General features: G+C 38.2%; 1 protein-coding gene across 4 annotated transcripts in view; it reads left to right on the top strand.

Moving 5' to 3' along the window:
• Positions 1 to 25,951, top strand: part of ARID4B (AT-rich interaction domain 4B) — a 164,108-nt gene that overhangs the window by 120,291 nt on the left and 17,866 nt on the right. For all 4 annotated transcript variants that reach the window (XM_031659592.1, XM_021931540.2, XM_031659585.1 and 1 more), the window contains 2 exons: positions 14,131 to 14,215; positions 16,867 to 17,065. In XM_031659592.1, the coding sequence (XP_031515452.1) occupies positions 14,131 to 14,215; positions 16,867 to 17,065 (284 nt within the window). The remainder of the gene's footprint in view (positions 1 to 14,130; positions 14,216 to 16,866; positions 17,066 to 25,951) is intronic.

The raw sequence follows: 25,951 nt of genomic DNA, 5'->3' as shown, positions 1-25,951 counted from the left end.
CTCAAAAAAAAAAAAAACAAAACCTTTTTCTTGTTAATTTTTACATTTTTCTTTGTTTTCTAACATGCTGTTTGTTGTTGTTGTTGTTGTTGTTGTTGTTTTGAGATGGAGTTTTGCTCTTGTTGTCCAGGCTGGATTGCAGCAGCGTGATCTCATCTCATTGCCACCTCCGCCTCCCAGGTTCAAAAGATTGCCCTGTCTCAGCCTCTCAAGTAGCTGGGATTATAGGCACATGGCACCATGCCCAGCAAATTTTTGTAGTTTTAGTAGAGATGGGGTTTCACCATGTTGACCAGACTGATCTCGAACGCCTGATCTCAGGTGATTCACCAACCTCTGCCTCCCTAAGTGGTGGGATTATAGGCGTGAGCCACTGCGCCCGACCTGTATAAATCTTTAATATAATTTTCATGTATGTCCCTATTTCACAGCTGAAAATGTTGATTTTTGTTATACAAAGGTTAACATTTGGGCAAGTTTGTTTTCTACTACTGTGATGAAAAAAAGTCGTATTTTAACATGTTCACACCACATTGACTGGAAAGGACTTGAACTCTTTAACCACAAATAGTATAATACTTTTACAAAATTTTTCTGATGCAGTGATAGTATCTAAAATTATTGTTTAGCACTCTATTACTTACTATGTCACCAAGCACTAGGAATGTTTGGAGTAGGCTCATAAATTATTTTTTTAAACTCTTCTAAAAATAACAATTTAGAAAAAGGAGAAAATACTTAAAGGTAGAAAGATAAAATTATTGCTGGCCAGGCACGGTGTCTCCCACCTGTAATCCCAGCACTTTGGGAAGCCGAGGTGGGCGGATCACCTGAGATCGGGAGTTCGAGACCAGCCTGACCAGTATGGAGAAACCCCGTCTCTGCTAAAAAAAAAAATACAAAATTAGCCAGGCATGGAAGCACATGCCTATAATCCCAGCTACTTGGGAGTCTGAGGCAGGAGAATCGCTTGAACCTGGGAGGCAGAGGTTGCGGAGCTGAGATTGTGCCGTTGTACTCCAGCCTGGGCACCAAGAACGAAACTCCATCTCAAAAACAAAAAAAAAGAAAAGAAAAAAGAAAGATAAAATAATTAATATTATAGTGTGTTCTCTTTTAGTCTTTTAAAAATGTCCCCATACATTTAAAAAAATTTTAATCCTGCTTAAGTAGTTTTTAATAGTAGGCTCTCTGTTACGTTTAACTTTTCTTAGTGATGTTAATATTTTATAGAGAATCTTAACATAATTATCTAATTGATCCTTTTCACTCTCAAGTTTCTAAGTCGTGTCGTAAATATGGGATTGATTTTTTGAAAGTAAGGGTACACATTGAAATTAACATGCCGTAAAACTGGTTGAGTGTGTTGGATTTCCTTGTTTAGTAACAAACAACTGAGTGAAACTATCTAGACTAATTGGTGTGGAATTTAAAATACATGAATATTTTGTAATAGTATATAATGTTGATTGAATTTTCTCTGCTCATTTCCAACTTGGCTTTCTGTAATCAAAGAGTTGCACATTTAGTTAGAGAATAATTTTTTCTATGTTGCAGATCACCAGCTGTGTTAATGGGAACACAAAAGTAAAAGAGACACTGTAAAACTTCAGTTGTAAAACTCTTAAATAAGCCACAATGGTTCTAGTTCGTGTTAACAGTTATAGAGAACTGAAAATAAACTAAATTATGCTAAATATATTATTTGAAGTAAAAAAATGTGTTACATTTTAAAAATATTTTCTCCAAACAAATTAAATCCTCCTTAGGAGGGAATGAGTTAGGGGTTGAAAAAACCTGGTAAAAGGCTTTCACAAATAAGTAGGTTCAATGCTACTTTTTGCCATTGTTCAGTTGCTTTTTTCACACTTTATTCCTTTATTTTCCAAACATAAGTTGAATATCCACTGTGTGCCAAATACTGTGCTTGTCACCAAAGATACTGAGAAGTGGTCCTTATTAGAGAATTCATAGTCCCAGGCATGACAGTTAACCCCAGCAAGATTGACAGTCTGTTGATCCTACCACCCTTTACGTCTCCACCCCACTTAATGCACTCAATCTTCCCTTGATATTGCTTACATTCACTGGCATTTATTATTATAATCACTTCTTTTGACTCCAGCTCTTATTTTTCTCTCCTTTTGCTTTATAGTACTCATCTGACAAAACCACAAGAACCTTGATTAAATCTAACCCTCCTACTCCTTGCCTGCACCTGTGCAGCTGATCCTGGTTGGAGTAAAGCAGGCAATCACAATGACTGTTCTTATTTTAAATTCATAACTGTGAACCTCAAGTGTGTCCTTAATTCTTTATGTCCTTCTTCCATTCACTCTCCTAGTTTCTTAGAAAACTTTCATACTGCTGCTTATGTCTTCACATCCCCAACATCTCTTCCCTATTCTCATTTTCAGCTGGTGACCTTGCTTTGTACCTGCTGAGAGAAACAAGAAAAACATTTCTACACACTTCATTAGATCTGCCTATCTAACTGCATTTGCTGCCACATTCTCTGTGTTTTCATCTTTAGCTATATAGATACACAATCATGCTACTGTCTGAAGCCAGTCTTCATAACCATCCCTTCTTGCCTGATCGAAGACATGGCCCATTTTCTTGTTCTGTTCTAAGTCATTCCCACTACTTAGAGATTTGTGGTTATTTGTCCTATCTCAAGGAAAATCTTTTCTGGAGCCTGACTTCTACTGTGACATTTCTTGGCTCTATTTTCATTCAGGAGAACTGTTTGAAAGTTACCTACACTTGTTATTCAGTTTCTCTCCTTTTTCTGTGTAAACCCACTCTCATCAACCTTTTGTTCACTGTGTCTCCACAACTGTTCTTACCAGGAACACTAGTGACCCTTTGTAGATAAATTCCTCCTGCTTTTCTTGCCCTCTTACGTGTCTTATCAGTGGCATAACAGTCAGTTGATCACTCCGTCCGTAATATGCTTTGCTTGGGCTCCAGCTGCTCCAGCTACAACCATTTTTCTTGTTTATTTTCCTTTTCTTTCTCTCTTTCTTTCTCAAAATTGAGAAACCACTCCTCAATTATCTTTTGTCTCTTCCTCATCTTTGTGTGTTTTCTCCCTTCTAATTGTTCGCCTGTTTCTTTCTGATACCCATTTAACATTTTGTTGTTGTTGTTTCTGTTCCTATTTTTCCAATACTCACTTGAGTCACAATTCTCATACTAAATTTTTCTGAATTATTTTTCTGAGCCAGAGGAATTTGATCTCCTGGAATATAACTTTCACCTAGGACTCTGGGTAAATTCTTTCCCTTCAACTCTCCTCCCCCTCCTTTTCTTTTTTTCTTCATCATTCAAGCTTTCTACATCAGGACTACATTATGTATTATTACAAAACTGCACTTAATTTTAAAATATGAAAAAAATTTCTGTTTCATATCTATTCTCCTAATATCACTTACCACATCTAGAAAAGTATTCATTTGGCATATGGTAAGTACTAAATGAATGTTGATCTAAATTGGACCTCCCGACAACAAAATGGAAGTAGAGCAGAAGTTAAAATTCAAATAAAAGCCACTGGGTCATTGGTTTTTTTAAAGCGATACCTATAATAGGGGATTGGGATAGATATGGCTTGACCCTCTCACTGGAGCTGCTTCTCACTTCATTTATATATAACTTTGTGTTTCACTTTCTGAGGAACTGTCAGACTTTTCCACAGAGACGACACCGTTTTACATTGTCACCAGCAATGTGTTAGGGTTCCAGTTTCTCTACAGCCTTGCCAACACTTGTTATTCTCTATTTAAAAAAATTGGGAGGTTATAGCCATTCTAGAGAGTGTGAATTAGTGTCTCACTCTGCTTTGATTTGCGTTTGCCTAATGACTAGAGTTGAACATTTTTCTTGTACTTATTAGCCATTTGTATATCTTCTTTAGAGGAACGTCCCTTCAAGTTTTTGCCATTTTTGAATTGGTCAGTTGTTTTGTTGTCGTTGAATTGTAATTCTTCATATATTCTAGATGTTATTCCCTTACCAGATACGTGATTTGCAAATGTTTCTTTTGTTGCCTCTGCTTTTGATGTTATTTCCAAAGAAACATTGCCAAATCCAGTGTTCTGAAGATCTTCCTGTATGTTTTCTTCTAAGAACTTCATAGTTTTAGCTATAATGTTTACATCTTTGATCTAATTTGAGTTCATATTTGTATATGATATATGTGACCTCTTTGGGTTACATAAAGAGCCTATCTCTTAGCGAACAAAATGGAGTCGAGACTGAGAGACTGGAATGAATTTGATTGGAAATAATAATTTTCTGTGACTTTTTAGCTATTCTTAGTCTCCTTTTGTCCTTAAAAAATTTTTAATGTCACTTTTCAACTTAATTGCTTTGTTCTTTCCTGCTCTAAAATGTTTTGTGTCCTTCATTTTTTTTCTTTTTTCTTTTACTTCCATGTAATCTGATCCCTGCTATACTTCAGTTGTGTATGCCATTGGATTTAGGAATATTGAAATAGAGTACAGAGTTGTTCTACTCATCTTCTTTGAAATAATTGTCCTGGTAATGTTAGAAAGCAAGGTACCCTAGGAAATTGTCTGCCTTGTTTCTATAGTACAGAAGTCACAGGCCTATAAAATGACCATTTGACAGTGGTTTCCATTATCTGTAAATTTGTATTAAAAGAGAGTGACTTTTGAGTTAACCATAGTTTTTGAGTACAAATGAACATAAACATTTCCTTCATGAAAAAGAGATGATAATTCAGTTATGTGTTGTACTCAAATGGGCTTTAATTTTTCTTTGTGTATTCATCTTAAGAGTGTTTACTAAACTTAGACCTGTTTCATTGAGTAGTTTTGTAGATTGGCAGGTACATTGATGTTTTTGTCTAAGTATGCACAAATAACTAATTCCATACATTTATCAAATATTAACAGAGTATACTTTTGGGGAATTAAAAAAACTTAGCATCTGCATTATAATATGCAATTAATGCCACAGTTAACCATTTGCAGTTGTCTTTGTAAGCTTTGGTAAAATGCTGTATTCGTGTTCTTATTATTACGTATTACCTCTGCCTAAAGACCTATACTTCAGTTTCATTTTATAGAATTATATTGCTTGGGAAAACCTATTGATATAATTACTATACCATTCCGTTGAGCTGTTTATGTCAACTCTTAAATATGACTATGCTATAATTTTAATTCATGGTTCTATCATTCTGCTGTTATATTCTTAAGTATGAGGAATACCATTCCTGTCTCTCTGATGTAGATTTAAGTGTTATATGAAGTAGAAATATGAAATGTTTATATCATACTTAGGAATTTTACTTTGTTTTTATTTTTGTTTAGTTTAGTTTAGTTTGAGGCAGAGTCTCGTTCCGTTGCTCAGGCTAGAGTGCAGTGGCACGATCTTGGCCCACTGCAGCCTCCGCCTTTTGGGTTCAAGCAATTCTCCTGCCTCAGCCTCCCGAGTAGCTGGGATTACAGGCGTGTGCCACCATGCCCGGCTAATTTTTGTATTTTTAGGAGAGATGAGGTTTCACCATGCTGGTCAGGCTGGTCTTGAAATCCTGACCTCATAATCCGCTTGCCTCGGCCTCCCAAAATGTTAGGATTACAGGTGTGAGCCACTGTACCCGGCAGGAATTTTATTTTTGAATAATATACTACTTTTTTGTTTCATTTTATTATAGGTACATTATTAAAAGTATTAGTTGTGATCAGTTATTTTCATAAGTCTTATTTTAGATATTCAGATTAAAATACATATAAATTGAGATTATATAAAATTCATACAGTAGATAAATATTGATAAAATTGCTTATGAAATTTATAATTAATAACAATTAACACTGCTTTTTATTTTGACTTGGTGTTTTTTTCTATTATTTTGTCATACTTTTATTTAATTCAGGAGGGGAAATCCCTTTCCTTACTAAAACAGCACAAATTTCCACTTTAGATGTGAGGTTCTTAAAAACTAAATAAGTTGGCCGGGCGTGGTGGCTTATGCCTGTAATCCCAGCACTTTGGGGGGCCAAGGCTGGCAGATCATGAAGGTGGGAGATCGAGACCATCCTGGCTAACACGATGAAACCCCGTCTCTACTAAAAGTACAAAAAATTAGCCGGGCATGGTGGCAGTTGCCTGTAGTCCCAACTACTCGGGAGGCTGAGGCAGGAGAATGGCGTGCAGGAGAATGGCGTTAACCCGGGAGGCGGAGCTTGCAGTGAGCAGAGATCACACGACTGCATTCCAGCCTGGGTTACAGAGCGAGACTCTGTCTCAATTTAAAAAAAAAACACAAAAAAAAACCTAATAAGTTAATTATATGACATACATTAACTTTTTTGATTATAGAGAGGCAAGATATAAAATACATATTGTGCAACAATTATTAAATGAATCTATTCATTATAGAAAACAAAGTATAGATGATTTTAACATTTGCTTCATGATTGGTTATTAGATTTTTATCTTATAATCTATACATATTTCAAAGAGTGAGGTTTTAAGTATTACATTAATTTGATTTTACTTAAGTTATTTTTAAAATACTTTTATTCTGCATGCTATATATTTTTAAATCTCTAAGACTGTGCTTTTTAGGTGTATATTAACTATATGCTGATAATATTTCTTTTAAAATTGGGTTTAGGAAGAACCAAAAGCTGAACTGATGTGGGCATATTAACCATTTTGGTAGTATATCTGATCGATTAACGTTCTTTTCTGTTTATATTATTACGGAATGATTTCTTACATAATTTGCCAGTGCATCCCTACAAAAGCCATAAAGTTTTCTTTTTAGAAATCCTATTTTTCTGTGGTGAGAGCAAGTATGCTATGGTCTCTGAATGGTATCTTTTAGCTTTGTATGAATATTTCTAAACATTTGAAAAATCAAATATTTGTATGGTGGGTTTCTTTCAGAAAGTTTCAGGTTTGTATACAAAATTTGTCATTACTGTTTAGTGTTGTCTTCTTTTATTGAATTGTAAGCTTCTCGCAGACAAGAGCTGTTTGTTGATTCATTGCTGAGTACCCAGTGCCTAGTGCAGACTCTGTTATTACATAATAGGTACCTAAGAGGTGTTTGTCAGATGAATACGTCCACATGTGTAATTACAGTCTTGGAGTCTCATATAATTTTTCATTCTACGGCCAGGCATGGTGGTTCATGCCTGTAATCCCAGCACTTTAAGAGGCCGAGGGGGGCAGATCACCTAAGGTCAGGAGTTCAAGACCAGCCTGGCCAACATGGCAAAACCCAGTGTCTACTAAAAATACAAAAATCAGCCGGATGTGGTGGCATACACCTGTAATCCCAGCTGCTCGGGAAGCTGAGGCAGGAGAATCACTTGAACCTGAGAGGCGGAGGTTGCAGTGAGCTGAGATCGCACCATTGCACTCCAGCCAGGGTGACAGAGCAAGACTCCATCTAAAATAAAAATAAAAATAAAAATAAAAATTTCATTCTACTTCATTTTATGTAGGTCAGGGAACATATTAGATCTTCAGAAGTTAAATGAGTTTATCATGCATATGTTCTTTTGTGTTTGTTTGTTAGTTGAATGTTAAGTGATCTCAATAGAAATATTCTCAGACAAGTCATATATATATACCTTGGAAATATTTTCCTTAGTACTTTAGATAAATATTCAATGAGATACTTGTTTAGATTCTGTCTGTAGAATTAATTATATTGACTGTATTGATAACTGAATTGAAAAAGCATAGGCTAATCACTGTCTTAATTTTCTAACTCAATATTTTTTTAAATATTTGTTTCAATACTTTTTGTTTCAGTATTTCTTTTTAAATGGAAGCTTTTTAGTAATGCTCTTTCCCTTGTGCCCTGCAAAATTAATTTATTTCCTGTTGTGAAAAGGCCAATTATGATCTTGTAATCGTAATTCCTAAAGGTTAAGACCAGTTAAAGCCAGGATAGATAAACTATCCTGGACTGTATATATATGTTTATATTATATATATATAAAAAATACAACCCAGTCTACCTCAGTTTTCTCATTTTCAGAAAACTGCATTGCTTGAATCTAAAATTGCAAGACAATGTATTTTATTTTATTTTATGTATGTTTTTGGGACAGAGTCTCGCTCTGTTGCCCAGGCTATAGTGCAGTAGTGCAATCTTGGCTCACTGCAACCTCTGCCTTCTGGGTTGAAGTGATTCTCCTGCCTCAGCCTCCCTAGGAGCTGAGATTACAGGCATGTGCCACCATGCCCAGCTGATTTTTGTATTTTTAGTAGAGGTGAGGTTTCGCTGTGTTGGCCAGGCTGGTCTGGAAGCATTTTCAAACCAAAAGGTTTGTATTTAACTAACTTACTAAGATTATTGTATTGTGTCAGACACGGTGGCTCACACCTATAATCCCAGCACTTTGGGAGGCCAAGGTGGGCGAATCACTAGAGCCCAGGAGTTTGAGACCAGCCTGAGAAACATAGTGACACCCTTTTTCTACAAAATACAAAAAAATTATCCAGGTGTGGTGGTGCATGCCTGGAGTCCCAACTATTCAGGAGTCTGAAGTGGGACAATTGATACTGGTAGGTCAAGGCTGCAGTGAGCCAGGATGGCTCTACTGCACTCCAGCCTGGGCAATGGAGACGCTATATGAAGAAGAAGAAGAAAAAAAAAAAAAAGATTCTCATATTCCTTAAGAAGGTACTTTCAGGGATGAATAGATATCTTACTTGACATGGTACCCCAAGGAGAAGTTGAGAAATATTTTATGGCCTTCTATATCTTAGCTGCAGTTTCACTCTTTGCCACTTCCTTTACGGTTATTTATTTGAGCTGGAGCCTTGCTGTGTCGCCCAGGCTGGAGTGTAGTGGTGTGATCTTGCCTCACTGCCACCTCTGCCTCCCAGGTTCAAGTGATTCTGCTGCCTCAGCCTCCCAAGTAGCTGGGATTACAGGTGCCTGCCACCATATCCGGCTAATTTTTTTTTGTATTTTTCTTAGAGATGGGGTTTCACTATGTTGGCCAGGCTGGTCTTGAACTCCTGATCTTGTGATCTGCCCTCCTCAGCCTCCCAAAGTGCTAGGATTACAGGCATGAGCCACTGGGTCTGGCCTATTTTAATTTTTTATGAAATTCAGGATATGTGAACTTGAGCTAAAATTTCCTATTTTCTATCTGCATTGACTATTATCTATTATGTCTAAGGTAAATTTGGTGTTGTCTCTTTTTAATATATACTACATATACTGTATTTTTAAAAGTCTAAATTTATAAAGAAGAAAGGATTAACTGTAAACTTTTTGTTGTAGTTCTGAAGTAAGCTTTCTTCTTTCAAGCCTGTGCTTCCTTGGTAAGGAATGAGAAATCTTACACACTAATATTACTTTTGTAAATTAATTGGCACCAGTAATTATGCCAGTTTAGTTCTTTCTTAAATAATTGTAATGTCTGTAGGAAATGTGGGGTTTTCATGTAGAGTTTTTCCCCACATGAATTTTTTTTTATTTTTTGAGATGAGTCTTACTCTGCCACCCAGGCTAGAGTGCCATAGCGCACGTGATCTCAGCTCACTGCAACCTCCGCCTCTCGGGTTCGAGCTATTCTCCTGCCTTAGCGTCCCAAGTAGCTGGGACTACGGGCGCCCGCTACCACGGCTGGCTGATTTTTGTATTTTTAGTAGAGATACGGTTTCACCATGTTGGCCAGGCTGGTCTCGAACTCCTGGCCTCATGATCTTCCCACCATGGCCTCTCAAAGTGCTGGGATTACAGGCATGAGCCACTGCACCCAGCCTAATTTTTATCTTTTTGTTAGAGACGGAGTTTCACCATGTTGGCCAGGCTGGTCTCGAACTCCTGGCCTCAGGTGATCTGCCTGTCTGGGCCTCCCATAGTTCTGGAATTACAGGTGTGAGCCACCATGCCCAGCCTCCCCACATGAATTTGTGTGTGTGTGTGTGTGTGTGTGTGTGTGTATGTGTGTGTGTTTTCCCTATTCTTTGAAAATATCCTGTAGAGAAAATGGAAGGAACACTTAGGTAATATCTAATGGGTAATTACATATACAGAAGGAACATTTCTTATTTTTAAAAACAATGATCCATTATAGTTATTTAATCTTTTGACCATCTTTGTATTTCTTGTAACATCTGTCAGACAACTAAAATGCTATTTAAAATCTCATTAGGTTTTGAAATTCTTGTCTGCCAATATGTTTGTGTCAGTAGTCTCAGCTTGTATTTGGTAAGGACATTTGTAATTTGAAAAAGCTTCCTCAACCAAAATTCTCACATGTTATTTTCACCTTTTCTTCCTCTTTATGTCACTGATTTCCCACTCTTCATGAAGCTTAGTCTGAATAGGGCCTGGAATGCCCCCTACCGTTATTATCGTGTTAGAATCTTTTAACGGACAGTCTATTTCCTTCTCTTCTCTAATTCTCCACAGGGGTGCTTTTTGGCAAGCACTCTAATTCACTTTCATTGTTGGAATTTCTTAACTTGTGAAATAAAGTCCCTGATAAATTTTTAAGATATACTCTAGTTCTAAAAGTTATTAGTTTTGATGACAGTAACAATACTGTGTAACTGTATTTTATACAAAGAGCATAACTGGCCAGGTAAAAAAAAAAATGGAAAAGCTTAGTGTCTAAACAAGGGAATACCTGAATAAACAAATAAAAGCACTGAGAAAGTAGAATAAAAAGAAGTCAAATAACAGAAGAGTCATAATTTTAGCTAATACTTATATATCTGTAAGTTAGAGCTATAAATATATTATTATACATTGTTTGCTGTTAGCTTACATTATTACTCTATAGTAAGTTTTCAAGGAATTTCTTAAAACTATACAGAATATTCCATGAGAATTTTTTTGTTTTGTTTCTTGAGATGGAGTCTTGCTCTCTCACCCGGGCTGGAGTGCAATGGCGCGATCTCAGCTCACTGCAACCCCCACCTCCCGGGTTCAAGCAATTATCCAGCCTCAGCCTCCTGAGTAGCTAGGATTACAGGAGTGCGCCATCATGCCTGGCTAATTTTTGTGTTTTTGTAGAGACGGGGTTTCACCATGTTGGCCAGGCTGGTCTCGAACTCCTGACCTCAGGTAATCTGCCCACCTCAGCCTTCCAAAGTGTTGGGATTACAGGCATGAGCCACTGCGCCCAGCCCCATGAGAATTGTAAAACAAAATTTTTCCAGAATAGTAAGGCCATACTCTTTATTAGAACTATGTATGTAGTTAATTTCATCTAATTTAATAATTTATTTTTTTGTGTGTGTCCTGCCTGCTCCAACACACGTTTGACACCTAAAGTCACTACTCAACATTTTTCTGACATCCAGTCCTCTTGTACCATCCTTTTTTTTATAATTGAGTAGAAGAGAACATGATTACTATGTAGGATTTATGGAGCTTAGGCAATGGGCCCCAGCCTGTACCATTCCAAGTATCCATTATTTTATTATTTATGTATATATTCTTGCCACCTTGTTCTTAGGAGAATTTAAACAACATACATTATCTCTGAGTAATAAAGGAATCTTCCTTTATCACAGTGTAATGCCTTACCCATGAGGCAGTAACTGTTTTTCCTTGTTTGATGTGTTGGGTGAGGCAGGTAAAATATACAAATGTACAATATCATGTATGTATTCTTAAATTGAAAACTACTATTTTATCCTACTTCAAAATATAATTGATAACAAAATCCAGGTTGAATTGAGTCAGTTTTTTTATTGATAGTAAAAAATGTCTGGTATAAAACTCGCTACAGAACAGATAGCCTTTGGTTAAGAAAGGTAAAACATGATTAGAACTTTGTTGTTTTTTTTTTTTTTGAGATGAAGTCTCGCTCTGTCGCCCAGGCTGGAGTGCAGTGGCCGGATCTCAGCTCACCGCAAGCTCCGTCTCCCAGGTTTACGCCATTCTCCTGCCTCAGCCTCCCGAGTAGCTGGGACTACAGGCGTCCGCCACCTTGCCCGGCTAGTTTTTTGTATTTTTTAGTAGAGATGGGGTTTCACTGTGTTAACCAGGATGGTCTCGATCTCTTGACCTCGTGATCCGCCCGTCTCGGCCTCCCAAAGTGCTGGGATTACAGGCTTGAGCCACTGCGCCCGGCCGATTATAACTTTGTTTAGCCCGCATTAATGTTATGTGCAGCCATCATGAGCTGACTTCAGTTTCTCTCATAAAAACTTAGAAAGCTTGTTTTATTTTCTTTTAAAAACAAAGTTGCTATCTGGACTTCTTTCCATAGCTATTCTAATAGAGCAACTTCTAGGAGTTCATATTGAAATTTGCAGAGGATGGAGGTGTTTTCGTTTCCCACCATGCCCCCAATTTTGGAAGGAAGTAAATTGCTTTCCTAAGCATTATACAATTCTTGGTATTAACAGGAAAGGTAGAAGTACTGCTGCAAATATATAGATGGGTGCTACAGTGCCAGGTGTAAGTACCAAAAGGAGTGTGTTTAGTAGAAGAACACTTGCTTTAAAGCTTTTCAACGTACTTATCATATATTTGTACTTACACCTGTACTTACCATATATTTCTATCAAAAAAAACCCATATATGATACGTAGCATTATTTTTTATTTTATTTTTAAATTGTAGTCTTATTTTATACAGAAGTAAACTAAGCCTTGGACTGAGAATGAGTTTTGATCAGGACCACATAACTAGTAAGCAGGGATTATGTTAAGTCTGTCCTAAAGCTCATTCCATTCCCTCTTATTCTTATTACGGCCCTCAGCATCTTCCAGCACATAAACAGAACCCCTTGCATGGGGATGAATCCTCAGCTTTTCTGGCTACAAGCCAGTAGTTTGTACCAGCGGAATAACCGCCCAGGAGTTTGCTACAGATACTTTCCAGGCCTGTGCTAGAGTAAGAATATAATTTATTGGTCAGTTTACTTCTTGATTTGGGGACTTTGTTACTTCCTTTTAATACCTCTAACAATGAGGACATTTTAATTTAAAAGCTCGTTTTCAGGTGTCCGTGTTCTAGAGTTAAAAATACCAGCGAGTTTTCTGTTTTCTGTGAGTAATGTGTGTAACTTTGAACACAAGAAGAGAATGTCAATTCATTTTTAATGTTTACTTCTTCTAGCTGTCATACTTATTGAATGAATGAAGGATGAAGAAACTGTCATTCTTTTTTTTTTTTTTTGCTTTAAACAAATAGTTTTATTGCAGTTAATAGTAGCTTGCACCCTATGAAACTGCGAAGACTATCAGCATTGAATCAAGAGGCCATCACAACTGTTGACTCAGCTGTCTGTACATGTAGGAAGCATTTCAGAATACTGAAAAACTTTACAGAGTAATGTTTTTCTAGTATTTTATGAGCAAGCATTTTTTTTTCTAGTTGATTTTGCATTATCTATACGTTACAATACGGTGCCTTTTTTTTTTTTTGAGATGGAGTCTCGCTCTGTCGCTCAGGCTGGACTACAGTGGCGCAATCTCTGCTCACTGCAAGTTCCACCTCCTGGGTTCACGTGATTCTCCTGCCTCAGCCTCCCGATTAGCTGGGACTACAGGTGCCCACCACCACGCCCGGCTAATTTTTTGTATTTTTAGTAGAGACGGGATTTCACCATGTTAGCCAGGATGGTCTCAATCTCCTGACTTCATGATCTGCCCGCCTCGGACTCCCAAAAGTGCTAGGATTACAGGCATGAACTACTGCTCCCAGCCATAATACAGTGCTTTTCTTTTACACAATGCCATTTAAAACTGAAGCTATTACCTTAGCTTTCTGATGTGTCTAGATAAAAATTGCCTACCTGCTGCTTAAGAACAAAACAAAGTAAAACAAAATGTAGAAAATACGGTGATTTATCTTAATACTTACTATAGAGATTCAGTTTCTCTTTGTTGTAGCTGAGTAAGCAGTGCTAGTTGAGGAATCGTGAGATCATGCTCTCTAGTCTTGGCTCGGCCAGTAGCTAACTTTATGTCCATGGGCAAGTTATTACATCCTTCTCTTTGTGCCTTGGTAGCTTGCTCTTCAAACCAGGATGCTGAGATGATTTCCAAGGTTCTTTCCCTTCTCAAATGTCATGATTCTATATGAGTTTCTCTTTAATATGGCATAGGTTATTTCTGTGGTGTATATTGTACATATTTATATTTCCTTTTATTTTAGATACGATGAATGGATTAAAGCAGATAAAATAGTAAGACCTGCTGATAAAAATGTGCCAAAGATAAAACATCGGAAGAAAATAAAGGTAAGTGCTTGGTTTTACTACACACTATTAGCTCTTTAAAAGAAGTTTTCCTGCAAATGATTCAATTAAATACATGTTAGTGTTACACTTTATTGAAATAGCACATTTTTCAAATGCTAGATTTGTATATAATTAATTTTGTCAGGTTAGGGAAAGCATTTTAGAAACAGTACTGAATGATTTTTGAGACTTTTTCAGTCGCAACATTATATAAAGCCACTCAACCACATTTTATTTATCCATTTTTGCCATTTCCTTCCCCTCTGGTTCCCAACCAGGAGCCATAAGGCAGTGTGGCTTGAAGACATAGGTTATTATTATAGCTGTAAACCATTCCAAGGAAGAAAAGGCTATCTGGCAACTCCTTTTTCTCTTCATCTTTATCTGATTATAGTTAGTGGCTTAGAATATTTTCACAAGATTTTGTTTGTTTGTTTGTTTGAGACAAGAGTCTCGCTCTGTCGCCCCGGCTGGAGTAGAGTGGTGCAACCTCGGCTCACTGCAACCTTCACCTCCCGGTTCAAGCGATTCTCATGCCTCAGCCTCCCGACTAGCTGGGATTATAGGCACACACCACCACACCTGGCTAATTTTTGTATTTTTAGTAGAGATGGGGTTTCACCATGTTGGCCAGGCTGGTCTTGAACTACTGACCTTAGGTGATCCACCTGCCTCGGCCTCCCAAAATGCCAGGATTACAGGCGTGAGCTGCCGTACCCAGCCCCACAGGATCCTATTAACCACACAAATGCCATGGGGATTTACTTAGGAGCTCATATGGAAAATTAATGTTACTTTTATGTATGATAGAATTACTCATTCTAAGACTAAATTTTCCTAAAAGTTAGGTTAGACTAGGTTTTAGAATTTTTAAAATCTTCTTAATGGCTGTTACATACTTTGAATAGTACATGTTGTTGAGGTGCTTAATAGTTATTTTGAAATTCAGTCTTCATATTCAAAGTGAGATGCTTTTAATATTTACTTTTCTGCTAAATGTTTCTTTAGTGGCCCCAAATAATGAAAGCTTCCCCCCTAAAGGGGTCATTCTTTTTTCACTATAAAATTGGGTCTGTGTTTTAAAATTTTCGGTGTAGCAACCCAGTAGTTACAACTCAAGACTTCTCCAACCCCTTTTTCATTTCCCTTCTTTACACGAAGGTATGAAAATTATGCTGCATTTAGCATTGTTTTTAGGTACTGAAAGAGTTCTGTTAGGGGTAGGGAGACTAAAAATGCCAATGTCTTTACACAAAGCAAGTTTTAGAGTAGCATTTGTAAGGTGGAGGATAAGGGTGGGGAAGATAGGGTGGAGGATAGTGGTGGGAAAACTAATAGATTACTTAAGGAGTTCTTTCTAGGTATTTGCCTCTCTTCAGTTCTTGGCCTCTCCTCCTGCATATTAAAACTCCTGGTCATGAGGGAAGAGGCACGTGAATTTTGAAAAGGCTTCCTACGTAATATTTTGATAATGTACATCCCCCCATCACTGTATTTCATCTTACTCTAAGAGCCACTATTGTTGAGGCTGCCCTCTGATACACATTGAAAGCCATATTTGAACTTGAACTCGGGGAAACTATTTCTGCCTTCAGCATGCATGGATAGATTATGACTTTTGGGATAAATTATGAAGTGGTGAAAAGGCCGGCAATAGCAGGAAAATTGGAACAACACTAATCATTTATTGGCTATGGTAGTCTACTTACATATATGTCTTTTCAGTGTGGTCTGAGAATGAATCTCAGATCCCTAAGGCAGTGGATCTCACTCTTGAACACATTTCAGAATCACTTGGAGGACTACTTAAAACTCAGATTGCTTGGCCTCATTCTGGGCATTTGTGATTCAGTAGATCTGAGGTTGTTTCAAGGAGTTTGCATTTCTAACAAGTTTGCAAGAGATGCTAATATAACTGGGCCAGAGACCACACTTGGAGAACCACTACCCTTAGGCATCTATTATATGTAAGGAATTAACTTATCTTCTCTGCATCTGGAATGATAATAGATATGTATCCTCCTTAGGAGAATTACTCTCACTCAAAATTTATAGTGTTTACTGCTAACTCAAGCTTCAGAGAGCTTATTTTTCCTATAAATCAAAATAATTTTTAAGAGTAGTTTCCAGGAAATGTATCTGCCTCTGCTCATCTATTTGTAAACAAATAATTTGAGAAAATTTCTCATCTTTTCTCAAAACATTAATATGTGACTGAGGTAGGAAGGTTGCTCCTGACTTGACTTTACAAAAGTACTTGGAATTTTGTCATTCCCAACCCACATATAATGAGATTTTGAAATGACCAGGTTGCAGTTGTTTCTTTTTTTAGTTAGTATTTAATTTAAACGTATTGTGATTTTAATTCTGAAGAGTAAGTTGTAGGTTTGCTAGTCCTAATCACCTATCTGATTGCTAATTTGAGTCCTATTATTAAAGTATAAATACAAAACCTTTTGATCATCCTGTGTAGTATTTTCTTAAGTAGCTTTAAAAATCTTTGGCTGTTTTGAGGGGCTTCTTATATTCTTTCGTTTTATGTTAAATATTTAACAATATATTCTATAACAGTGAGTTAAAAGTGGATATTAACATTGTTTCTAATAAGTGCCTTATGATAAATTATGACATACTTTTTTTTCTTAACCTAGAATAAATTAGACAAAGAAAAAGACAAAGATGAAAAATACTCTCCAAAAAACTGTAAACTTCGGCGCTTATCCAAGCCACCATTTCAGACAAATCCATCTCCTGAAATGGTATCGAAACTGGATCTCACTGATGCCAAAAACTCTGATACTGCTCATATTAAATCCATAGAAATTACTTCAATCCTTAATGGACTTCAAGGTAAACATAACAATCGTTCTGTTGCATGCAGGTATTTGATTGTAGTTTATATGAGTCAAATTCTATAAAGGTAATTCAGTGACATTACCAACTACTATTTTTTCTACCAGAATTGTGTTAGCTCTCTTATTACAAGTTGAATCTCTCTCTTTTTTTTTTTTTGAGATGGAGTCTCGCTCTGTCACCCAGGCTGGAGTGCAGTGGTGCGATCTTGGCTCACTGCAAGCTCCATCTCCCGGGTTCACGCCATTCTCCTGCCTCAGCCTCCCGAGTAGCTGGTACTACAGATGCCCGCCACCACGCCCGGCTAATTTTTTGTATTTTTAGTAGAGACGGGATTTCACCGTGGTAGCCAGGATGATCTTGATCTCCTGACCTCATGATCCGCCTGCCTCGGCCTCCCAAAGTGCTGGGATTACAGGCGTGAGCCACCATGCCCGGCCTACAGGTTGAATATCTCTTAACTGAAATTCTTGGGACCAGAAATGTTTTGGATTTCAGATTTTTTTTGGATTTTGGAATATTTGCATTCCACAAGCCAAATCCGAAAATTCTAAATCTGAAATGCTCCAATGAGTATTACCTTTGAGAATCATGTCAGCACTCAAAAAGTGTAAGATTTTGGAGTCTTTTCAGATTTTGGATTTTTGATGTTCAACCTGTACTTGAAATAAAATCAGCCATTGATTGAGGCCCTGAATTTTTTGTTACTAGTAGATCCAAGTGCACCATCAAATTTTGGTTAACATTTAATATTCGACTTTTAGCATTGTTACTTTAGTTTTTTAATCTTTTCTGTACCATCCTTTCTGTTGCAGTGTAAAGCATAGTTTGTGTTGTAAAGAACACCAAACTTTGTTTGTCCTGATTGTGACTATTATGATCTGTTTCTTTGAGACAGGGTCTCATTTTGTAGCCTAGGTTGGAGTACAGTGGTACGATCTCAGCTAACTTCAGCCTCAACCTCCCAGACTCTAAAGATCCTCACACCTCAGCCTCCCGATGAGCTAGGGTTGCAGGTGCATGCCACCATTCTCGGCTAATATTTATATTGTTTCTAGAGACGGGCTTTCGCCCTGTTGACCAGGCTCGTCTTGAGCTCCTAGGCTCAAGCATCAAGCAGTTGGCCTGTCTTAGCCCCCCAGAGTGTTAGCATTACAGGTAGCAGTGACTGCATCTGGACATGACCTTTTTTTTTTTTTTTTTTTTGAGAAAGAGTCTCGCTCTGTCACCCAGGCTGGAGTGCAGTGGTGTGATCTCAGCTCACTGCAAGCTCCGCCTCCCGGGTTCACGCCATTCTTCTGCCTCAGCCTCCTGAGTAGCTGGGACTACAGGCCACCGCGCCTGGCTGATTTTTCGTATTTTTAGTAGAGACAGGGTTTCACCATGTTAGCCAGGCTGGTCTCCATCTCCTGACCTGGTGATCCGCCCGCCTTGGCCTCCCAAAGTGCTTGTATTACAGGTGTGAGCCACCGCGCCCAACCTGACGTGACCTCTTTTATGATGAGATTATTGCTTAGTATTTAAGGCAGAATGAAGTGTAGATAATGAAAGCAATGAGGATTAAAGGGGAGCTTTATTAAATCTGACTGGCAGGGAAGGGGACATATCCGATCTATGAGATAAAAGAATGGATCTCCATAAAAATATCGTAACATTTCTTATAACTTAAAAGATATTTCATTTTTACATACTTTGAATGTAATAGAAGCTAGGTTTTGTTTCTTATTGTAGATGTGTGTTTATATTAACTCATTATTTTATAAACCAAGTGCTGTACTATATTTTTATTTGTTTACTCACCACTGTACTAATGAGGGCAATATTTTAAAATTGATTTTTAAAACATTTTCCAATGTATCCTACATGCAAATAGTACATGGAAAATACATGTATAGTTTAAAGAACAGTAATAATATGGGTACTAGTATGTCTCCACAGTAGCTGTCAAATACTATTTACTTAAACATGTAGTATGTCTCCTCCCAGAAGTAATTATAGTCTGGACTTTTGTGTAATCCTTGCTTTACTTTTCTTCAGAATGGAAGTATCTGTATTTATATTCCTAAGTAATTTTTATTTTACTTCCTTTTTTTAGGGTGGTTTTTTTGTTTTGTTTTGTTTTGTTTTTGAGGCAGAGTCTCACTCTGTTGCCCAGGCTGGAGTGCAGTGGTCCTATCATGACTCACTGCAGCCTTGACCTCCTGGGCTCAAGCGACCTTTCCTCCTCAGCCTCCTAAGTAGCTGGAACTACAGGTCTGTGCCACCATGCCAGGCTAATTTTTGTAGTTTTTGGAGAGATGGGGTTTCACCATGTTGCCCAGGCTTGTCTCAAACTCCTGGACTAAGCAATCCAATCCACCTGCCTCAGCCTTCCGAAGTGTTAGGATTACAATCGTGAGCCACTGCACCCAGCCTGTTTTTTAGTTTTTTAAAAACTGAGTAACAAGCATAAGCCTAGTTTTATAAGAAAGCGCAGTTGAAGGCTTTCTGAGAATGTTACCTGAATAGAGATTCTAAGCCATACTCTGATTTCAGATTTAGCTTCTTTCTCTGAGTTTACAAAAGCCCCTCTAGAGAATTCAGTTGGACAGGTCATGAGCCAGTTCTGGTAAACATAGGGGTCCACTACAGTTAGAATATCTGACACATTTGGCGGGGCATGGTGGCTCACGCCTGTAATCCCAGCACTTTTGGAGGCCAAGGTGGGCAGATTACCTGAGGTCAGGAGTTTGAGACCAGCCTGGCCAACATGGTGAAACCCCGTCTCTACTAAAAAAAATAATAATAAAAAAATTAGCCGGGTGTGGTGGTGGGCGCCTGTAATCCCAGCTTCTTGGGAGGCTAAGGCAGGAGAAGCGCTTGAACCTGGGAGGCAGAGGTTGCAGTGAGTCAAGATCACATCATTGCACTCCAGCCTGGGCAGCAAGAGCAAAACTCCATCTTAAAAAAAAAAAAAAAAAAAGAATATCTGACACATCTGACACATTCACAGTGGATGTTATGTGGGAGTGTGCTCAGTCGTAGTAGCAGACTACTCTGTATATTCTCATTCTAGGCTTATGGTGATTTACCCCTATTTTTCACAAGTAGGTCAGAATGTTTCTGCTGGATAAAGTGATGTCATTAGCTGATCTAGGTAGTGGCACATAAGACATGGAAGGGAGAGTTGGAATTTCATTGAAACAAGATAAATATAAATTTTATAAACAAGATAAATACAGATTTTTAAATCCAGTCTGGTTCACTCAGGCATTCAAAGACTACACAGTGGCAGCAGGTAGCTTAATGATAATAGCCTGCAGTATGACTTTCTTTGGAAATAGCCCTGCTCGAGTCTGGACTGGCTTCCCTCTATGTCTGTTGCACAGCTATTTTCCTAGGGAGATCCCATTCTAGGGATCTCCTTTAATGTAGTTCTTGGATTTCTTTGTTTTTGGCATCTCACGTTCCTGCCCACCCCTATACTTTCATTTTGGTGAAGCACATTTTGTAGTAGCTTCTTAAGAACAAGTGCATGAGAAGCAATTTTTAGAGATTGGCTGCATTTAAATATTTGTATTCAGTTTTGCAAATATCTTTATTCTATTCATAGTTTGACTGGATTGGAAGTTTAGTATTTTATTGGCAGTGTTGAATTGTTTTTTTGCTTCCAGTGTTGCTTTTGTGAAGTCCAGAGCTCTTCCAACTCCTGATTCTTTGTGTGTGACGTGTTTTATTCTTTATTTTTTGCTTTTCCCTCTCTGGAATCTTTTTTTTTTTTCTTTTTTTGAGATGGAGTCTCACTCTGTCGCCCAAGCTGGAGTGTAGTGGCACAATTTCGGCTTACTGCAACCTCTGCCTCCTAGGTTCTAGTGATTCTCCTGCCTCAGCCTCCCTATTAGGTGGGATTGCAGGGGCCTGCCAGCACACCTGGCTAACTTTCGTATTTTTAGTAGAGATGGAGTTTCGCCATTTTAGCCAGGCTGGTCTCGAACTGCTGACCTCAAGTGATCAGCTCACCTCAGCCTCCCAAAGTGCCAGGATTACTGGCATGAGCCACCATGCCCTGCTAGGAATCCTGAATCTTTTGTTTTTCATGTCCAAAAATTTCACTCTGAAATATATCTACACAAGGCCAAAGCAAGAGAACAGATATATCCATAGCACACTTGGCTGTTCTCTTTTTTTAGCCTTGTGTGGGTATATTTTCATCCCCTGTGGTGTCTACTTGCTAGACTCTTTCATTCTAGCAACTTCTGTCTTTCTGTTCTAGGCAGTTTTTTTTTGAATGAGTTTCTTGACTATTTCCTCTTCTGCATTTTACTGTTCTCTCCCTTTTTAATTTTTATTCATTATTATTATTTTTAAAAATAATTATTTTTGAGATGAGGTGTCACTATATTGCCCAGGCTGGTCTCAAACTTCTGAACTCAAGCGATCTTCCTCTCTCAGCCTCCCAAAGTGCTAGGATTACAGGCATGAGCCACCGTGCTGGCCCCGCTAAATTTTTTTTTTAATTGAGACTGTGTTTCACTATGTTTAGCCCAGGCTGTTCTCACACTTCTAGGCTCAAGCAGTCCTCCTGCCTCAGCCTCCCAAGTAGCTGGGTAGCTGGAGTTATAGGTGCATGACACTGCACTTGGCTGTTATCTTTGTTTGGCCAGCCATTATTTGATATTATACCTTCTGTAATATATTCTAATATGCTCACATTTTAATTTCTTTTTTTAATTTTTTTGTCTTTTTCTTATTTCTTTGAAATTTTATCTGCTTTGTCTTTTAATCCTTTTGTTGACTTCTTGCTGTAATGTTTAAGTTTTCAATTTTTTTTTTTTTTGGAGACTGAGTCTCACTGTGTTGCCTAGGCTGGAGTGCAGTGGTGCGATCTTGGCTCACTGCAGCCTCCGCCTTCTGAGTTCAAGCTGCAACCCCCACCTTCAAAGTTCAAGTGATTCTCCTGCCTCAGCCTCCCGAGTAGCTGGGATTACAGGCGCCTGCCACCGCGCCCAGCTAATTTTTTGTATTTTTAGTAGAGATGGGGTTTCACCATCTTGGCCAGGCTGGTCTTGAACTCCTGACCTTGTGATCCACCTGCCTTAGCCTCCCAAAGTGCTGGGATTACAGGCGTGAGCCACTGCGCCTGGCCTTTTAATGAATATTTTTAAATTAAACTAGTTTGATTTTTCAAGAGCTCTATTTTCTGTGTGTTTTGTACCACTCTGTTCTTATAGATGGACGTAATACCTTACCTTTCTGATTTTGATCTTTCAAAGGATTTTATAATTTTTTTTTTTTTTTTTTGCTAGGTCAATTTCCTCTAATTTGCTTTTTTCTATTTTGTTTTGAGCTCTTCCCTATTAAGATTTTTTTCCTGGCTGTCTTAAGATTATGAAGGAAAGACTAAACTGATTTGGAAATTGCAAGCATATGGTTGGCACTAGTTGACCTTGAGTTTCACAATCGGGTGATCTGGTTGGCCATTTCCTAGGGAATTAATAATATGAAGTCTTTAGGTCTTTTTCTTTTAGACTAGTTGGCTTCCAGAGAAAATAGTTCCAATCTCTTGACTGGAGGGTGGTAAGCGAATGGTTTCCAGTGTTCTAGGGTCTAGTTGAAGAATAGAGATTGGGGTGAGGGGATTCTTAGTGTTTAGATATGTTCATGAATCCCCCTAATTTCAGCATTACATCTGTACCTGTGCCTTCAACAGTTGTTAGCATCTTCCAGGCTAGGAGCCCTCTCCTACTATCTTCAGAGAATAAAGCTCTAGAAGGGCAGTCACCTTGCAACCTGAAATGAGGTGGGGATCTAGGCATCTAAGTAATTTTCAGTCTTCACCCAGTGTTCCTTGTATGAGGCTCCCCACTGCCCTTTTTATTTTCATAGGCACTAGGGCAGTCAGTAATTATTGAGGGTTCTATGGTAAACTGGGTTGGTTCTTGACTTTCCTCACTGCTGGTATGAGGTTTAGCCTTCTTTGGTGCCCTTCATTCATTCATCTGCTTTCTGATTTGCAAATTGTGTTGCTTTTCTCTATTTTCCCCCATTTTTAGAGGTTTATATCATTTCAGAAATTGCATTTTTATACCATATATATGACATATTAGTATATATAGATACACACAGACACACACACACATATATAAAATGCCCCCAAACCCCTGCCACACACATATTTATACTGTATGTGTAATATACACTCACATGTGTGCAGTCTTTTTACAGATGGGATCATTAACATATTACAAACTTTTTTCCCCCCAACTTAGTAGTATAACTTATAAATCTTTCCAAATCAGCACATCCACATCTACTGAATAGATATATCATAATTTATTTAATTAGTTTCTAACACAAAGACATTTCGGTTACTTCCCATATTTTTCCTTTTAGACAGTTCAACAATGAATATAGTATTTGCATACTTTTAACATTTTAAGTGCTCTCTTCATGTTTTCTTTTTTCCTCAGTGAATTTTATTTTATTTTTGGCCACAGATCGAATTGAAGACATTTCAAATATTTCCAATTAATTAATGATCATCATATGAATGCATATTTGTGTGTGTATATGTATACATAAAAATTTGATACCCCTTGTGAGTAGAGAACACAGACAGCTAAGATTCTATCCTCTTGTCCGGAGATGGGTTGGGAATAAAACTAGAGGTACAGTGGTAGTTGGAGTTCTGTGGAGAAATTGAATGCCTCTGGAGAATAATCTTCTACATTCTGGCAGTGGAAATCCCCTAGAGTAAACTAGATCCTGGATGAATCACGTAAAGCCTATCAGTTAATAAATCCGACTAACAGTAGCACCAAGCAAGTTTTAATAGGGCATTCTTGATAATCTCTTGTTAAACTCAGAGAACCTGCAGTATCTATAAAACAAGAATAAGCTGGGCATGGTAGCTCACACCTGTAATCCCAGCACTTTGGGAGGCCAAGGTGGGCAGATCACCTGAGGTCAGGAGTTCAAGACCAGCCTGATCAACATGGAGAAAACCCGTCTCTACTAAAAATACAAAACAGCCGGGCATGGTGGTGCATGCCTGTAGTTCCAGTTACTTGGGAGGCTGAGGCAGGAGGATCGCTTGAACCCAGGAGGCGGAGGTTGTGGTGAGCCGAGATCACGCCATAGCACTCCAGCTTGGGCAACAAGAGTGAAACTCCGTCTGAAAAAAAAAAAAAAAAGAATAAGATGCATTGAAAAAGAAAAGAACAAGAAAGACTTGGAGATAAAAATCTAAATTAGGCCAGGCATAATGTCTCAGGCCTATAATCCCAGCCCAGCACTTTGGGAGGCCAAGGTAGGCAGATCACTTGAGCTCAGGAGTTCCAGACCAGCTAAGCAACATGGTGAAACCCTGTCTCTACTAAAAATACTAAAATTAACCGGATGTGGTGCTTGGTGCCTATAATCCCAGCTGCTCAGAAGGCAGAAGCATGAGAATCATTTGAACCCATACCGCTGCACTCCAGTCTGGGCAACAGAGAGAGACTCTGTCTCAGAAACAAAAACAAAAACAAAAAATCTAAATTAAAATTCAGAAGAGCTGGGCATGATGGCTCACGCCTGTAATCCTAGCACTTTGGGAGGCTGAGGCAGGTGGATCACCTGAGGTCAGGAGTTTGAGACCAGCCTGACCAATATGGTGAAACCCCATCTCTGCTAAATATACAAAAATTAGCTTGGCATGTTCCTCTAGTCCCAGCTATTGGGGAGACAGGAGAATTGCCTGAACCCTGGAGGTGAAGGTTGCAGTGAACCGAGATCGTGCCATTGCACTCTAGCCTGGGCAACAGAGCAAGACTCTGTCTCAAAAAAAAAAAAAAAAAAAAATTTCAGTAGAGCATTAAGAATTTTAAATGGAGGAAATCTTCAGAAAGTATAAAAAAAGCAGCGATGGAAATTTTCAAGAAAAGATATGTTGTATAGTGTATTAATCTAAGAAGGGGGAAGTATGAAAATAGAGGAGAGAGGCCAGGCACAGTGGCTCACGCCTGTAATCCTGGCACTTTGGGAGGCTGAGGCGGGCGGATCACGAGGTCAGGAAATCAAGACCATCCTGGCCAACACGGTGAAACCCTGTCCCTACCAAAATACAAAAATTAACTGGGTATGATGGCAAGCGCCTGTAGTCCCAGCTACTCAGGAGGCTGAGGCAGGGGAATCGCTTGAACCTGGGAGGTGAAGGTTGCAGTGAGCTGAGATTTTCACTCCACTCCATCCTGATGACAGAGCAAGACTCAGTCTCAAAAAAAAAAAAAAAAATAGCAAGTAACTAAAAGAAGAAAAATTCCAGAACTGACAGACACAAATCTTTCCATTGAAATTGCTCACTAGGTACTTAATAAATTAATAGTCATACCATAGTACATCATTATGAAATTATAAAATATCAAGAATGAAAAAATCACCACAAAGGAATGAGAAACCAAATGAAAGTTATGGTTTATAACCCCTTAAGCAAAGAAGCAGTACATTCAGAAGGATTCAGAACTCTGAAGGAAACAATTTTTAACCTAGAATTCTGTACCTCATTAAACTCTCAATCAATGAAGTTTGAGGGTAAGGATGTATTCATATATGTAAGGACAATGAATATTTACATCCCATGTACCTTTTTAAGGAAGCTACTCAATGGTGAGCTCTAGTACAGATGCGATAACGAAGGAAGAAGAAGATGTGAGATTCAGTTAACAGTGGATCTAGCTCAAGAGAAAGCGAGGAGGATTCCCAGGATGACAGCTGTTAGAGCAGACCCAGAGAGATACCACCCAGATGCTGTTGCGGAAAATAGCTCTCTAGGGTGCAGAGATTGGGTGAATAAGGGGAAATTGGATACAATGCTTGATTTAATGAAATAATGTGAAAGAGATACAAAGGAAGATAAAACATGCA

Source organism: Papio anubis, chromosome 1 (assembly GCF_008728515.1).
Source record: "Papio anubis isolate 15944 chromosome 1, Panubis1.0, whole genome shotgun sequence".
In the NCBI taxonomy this organism is placed as follows: domain Eukaryota; kingdom Metazoa; phylum Chordata; class Mammalia; order Primates; family Cercopithecidae; genus Papio; species Papio anubis.
Note: the sequence above shows the minus strand (reverse complement) of the source record. Positions and strands in the feature narration are given on the sequence as shown.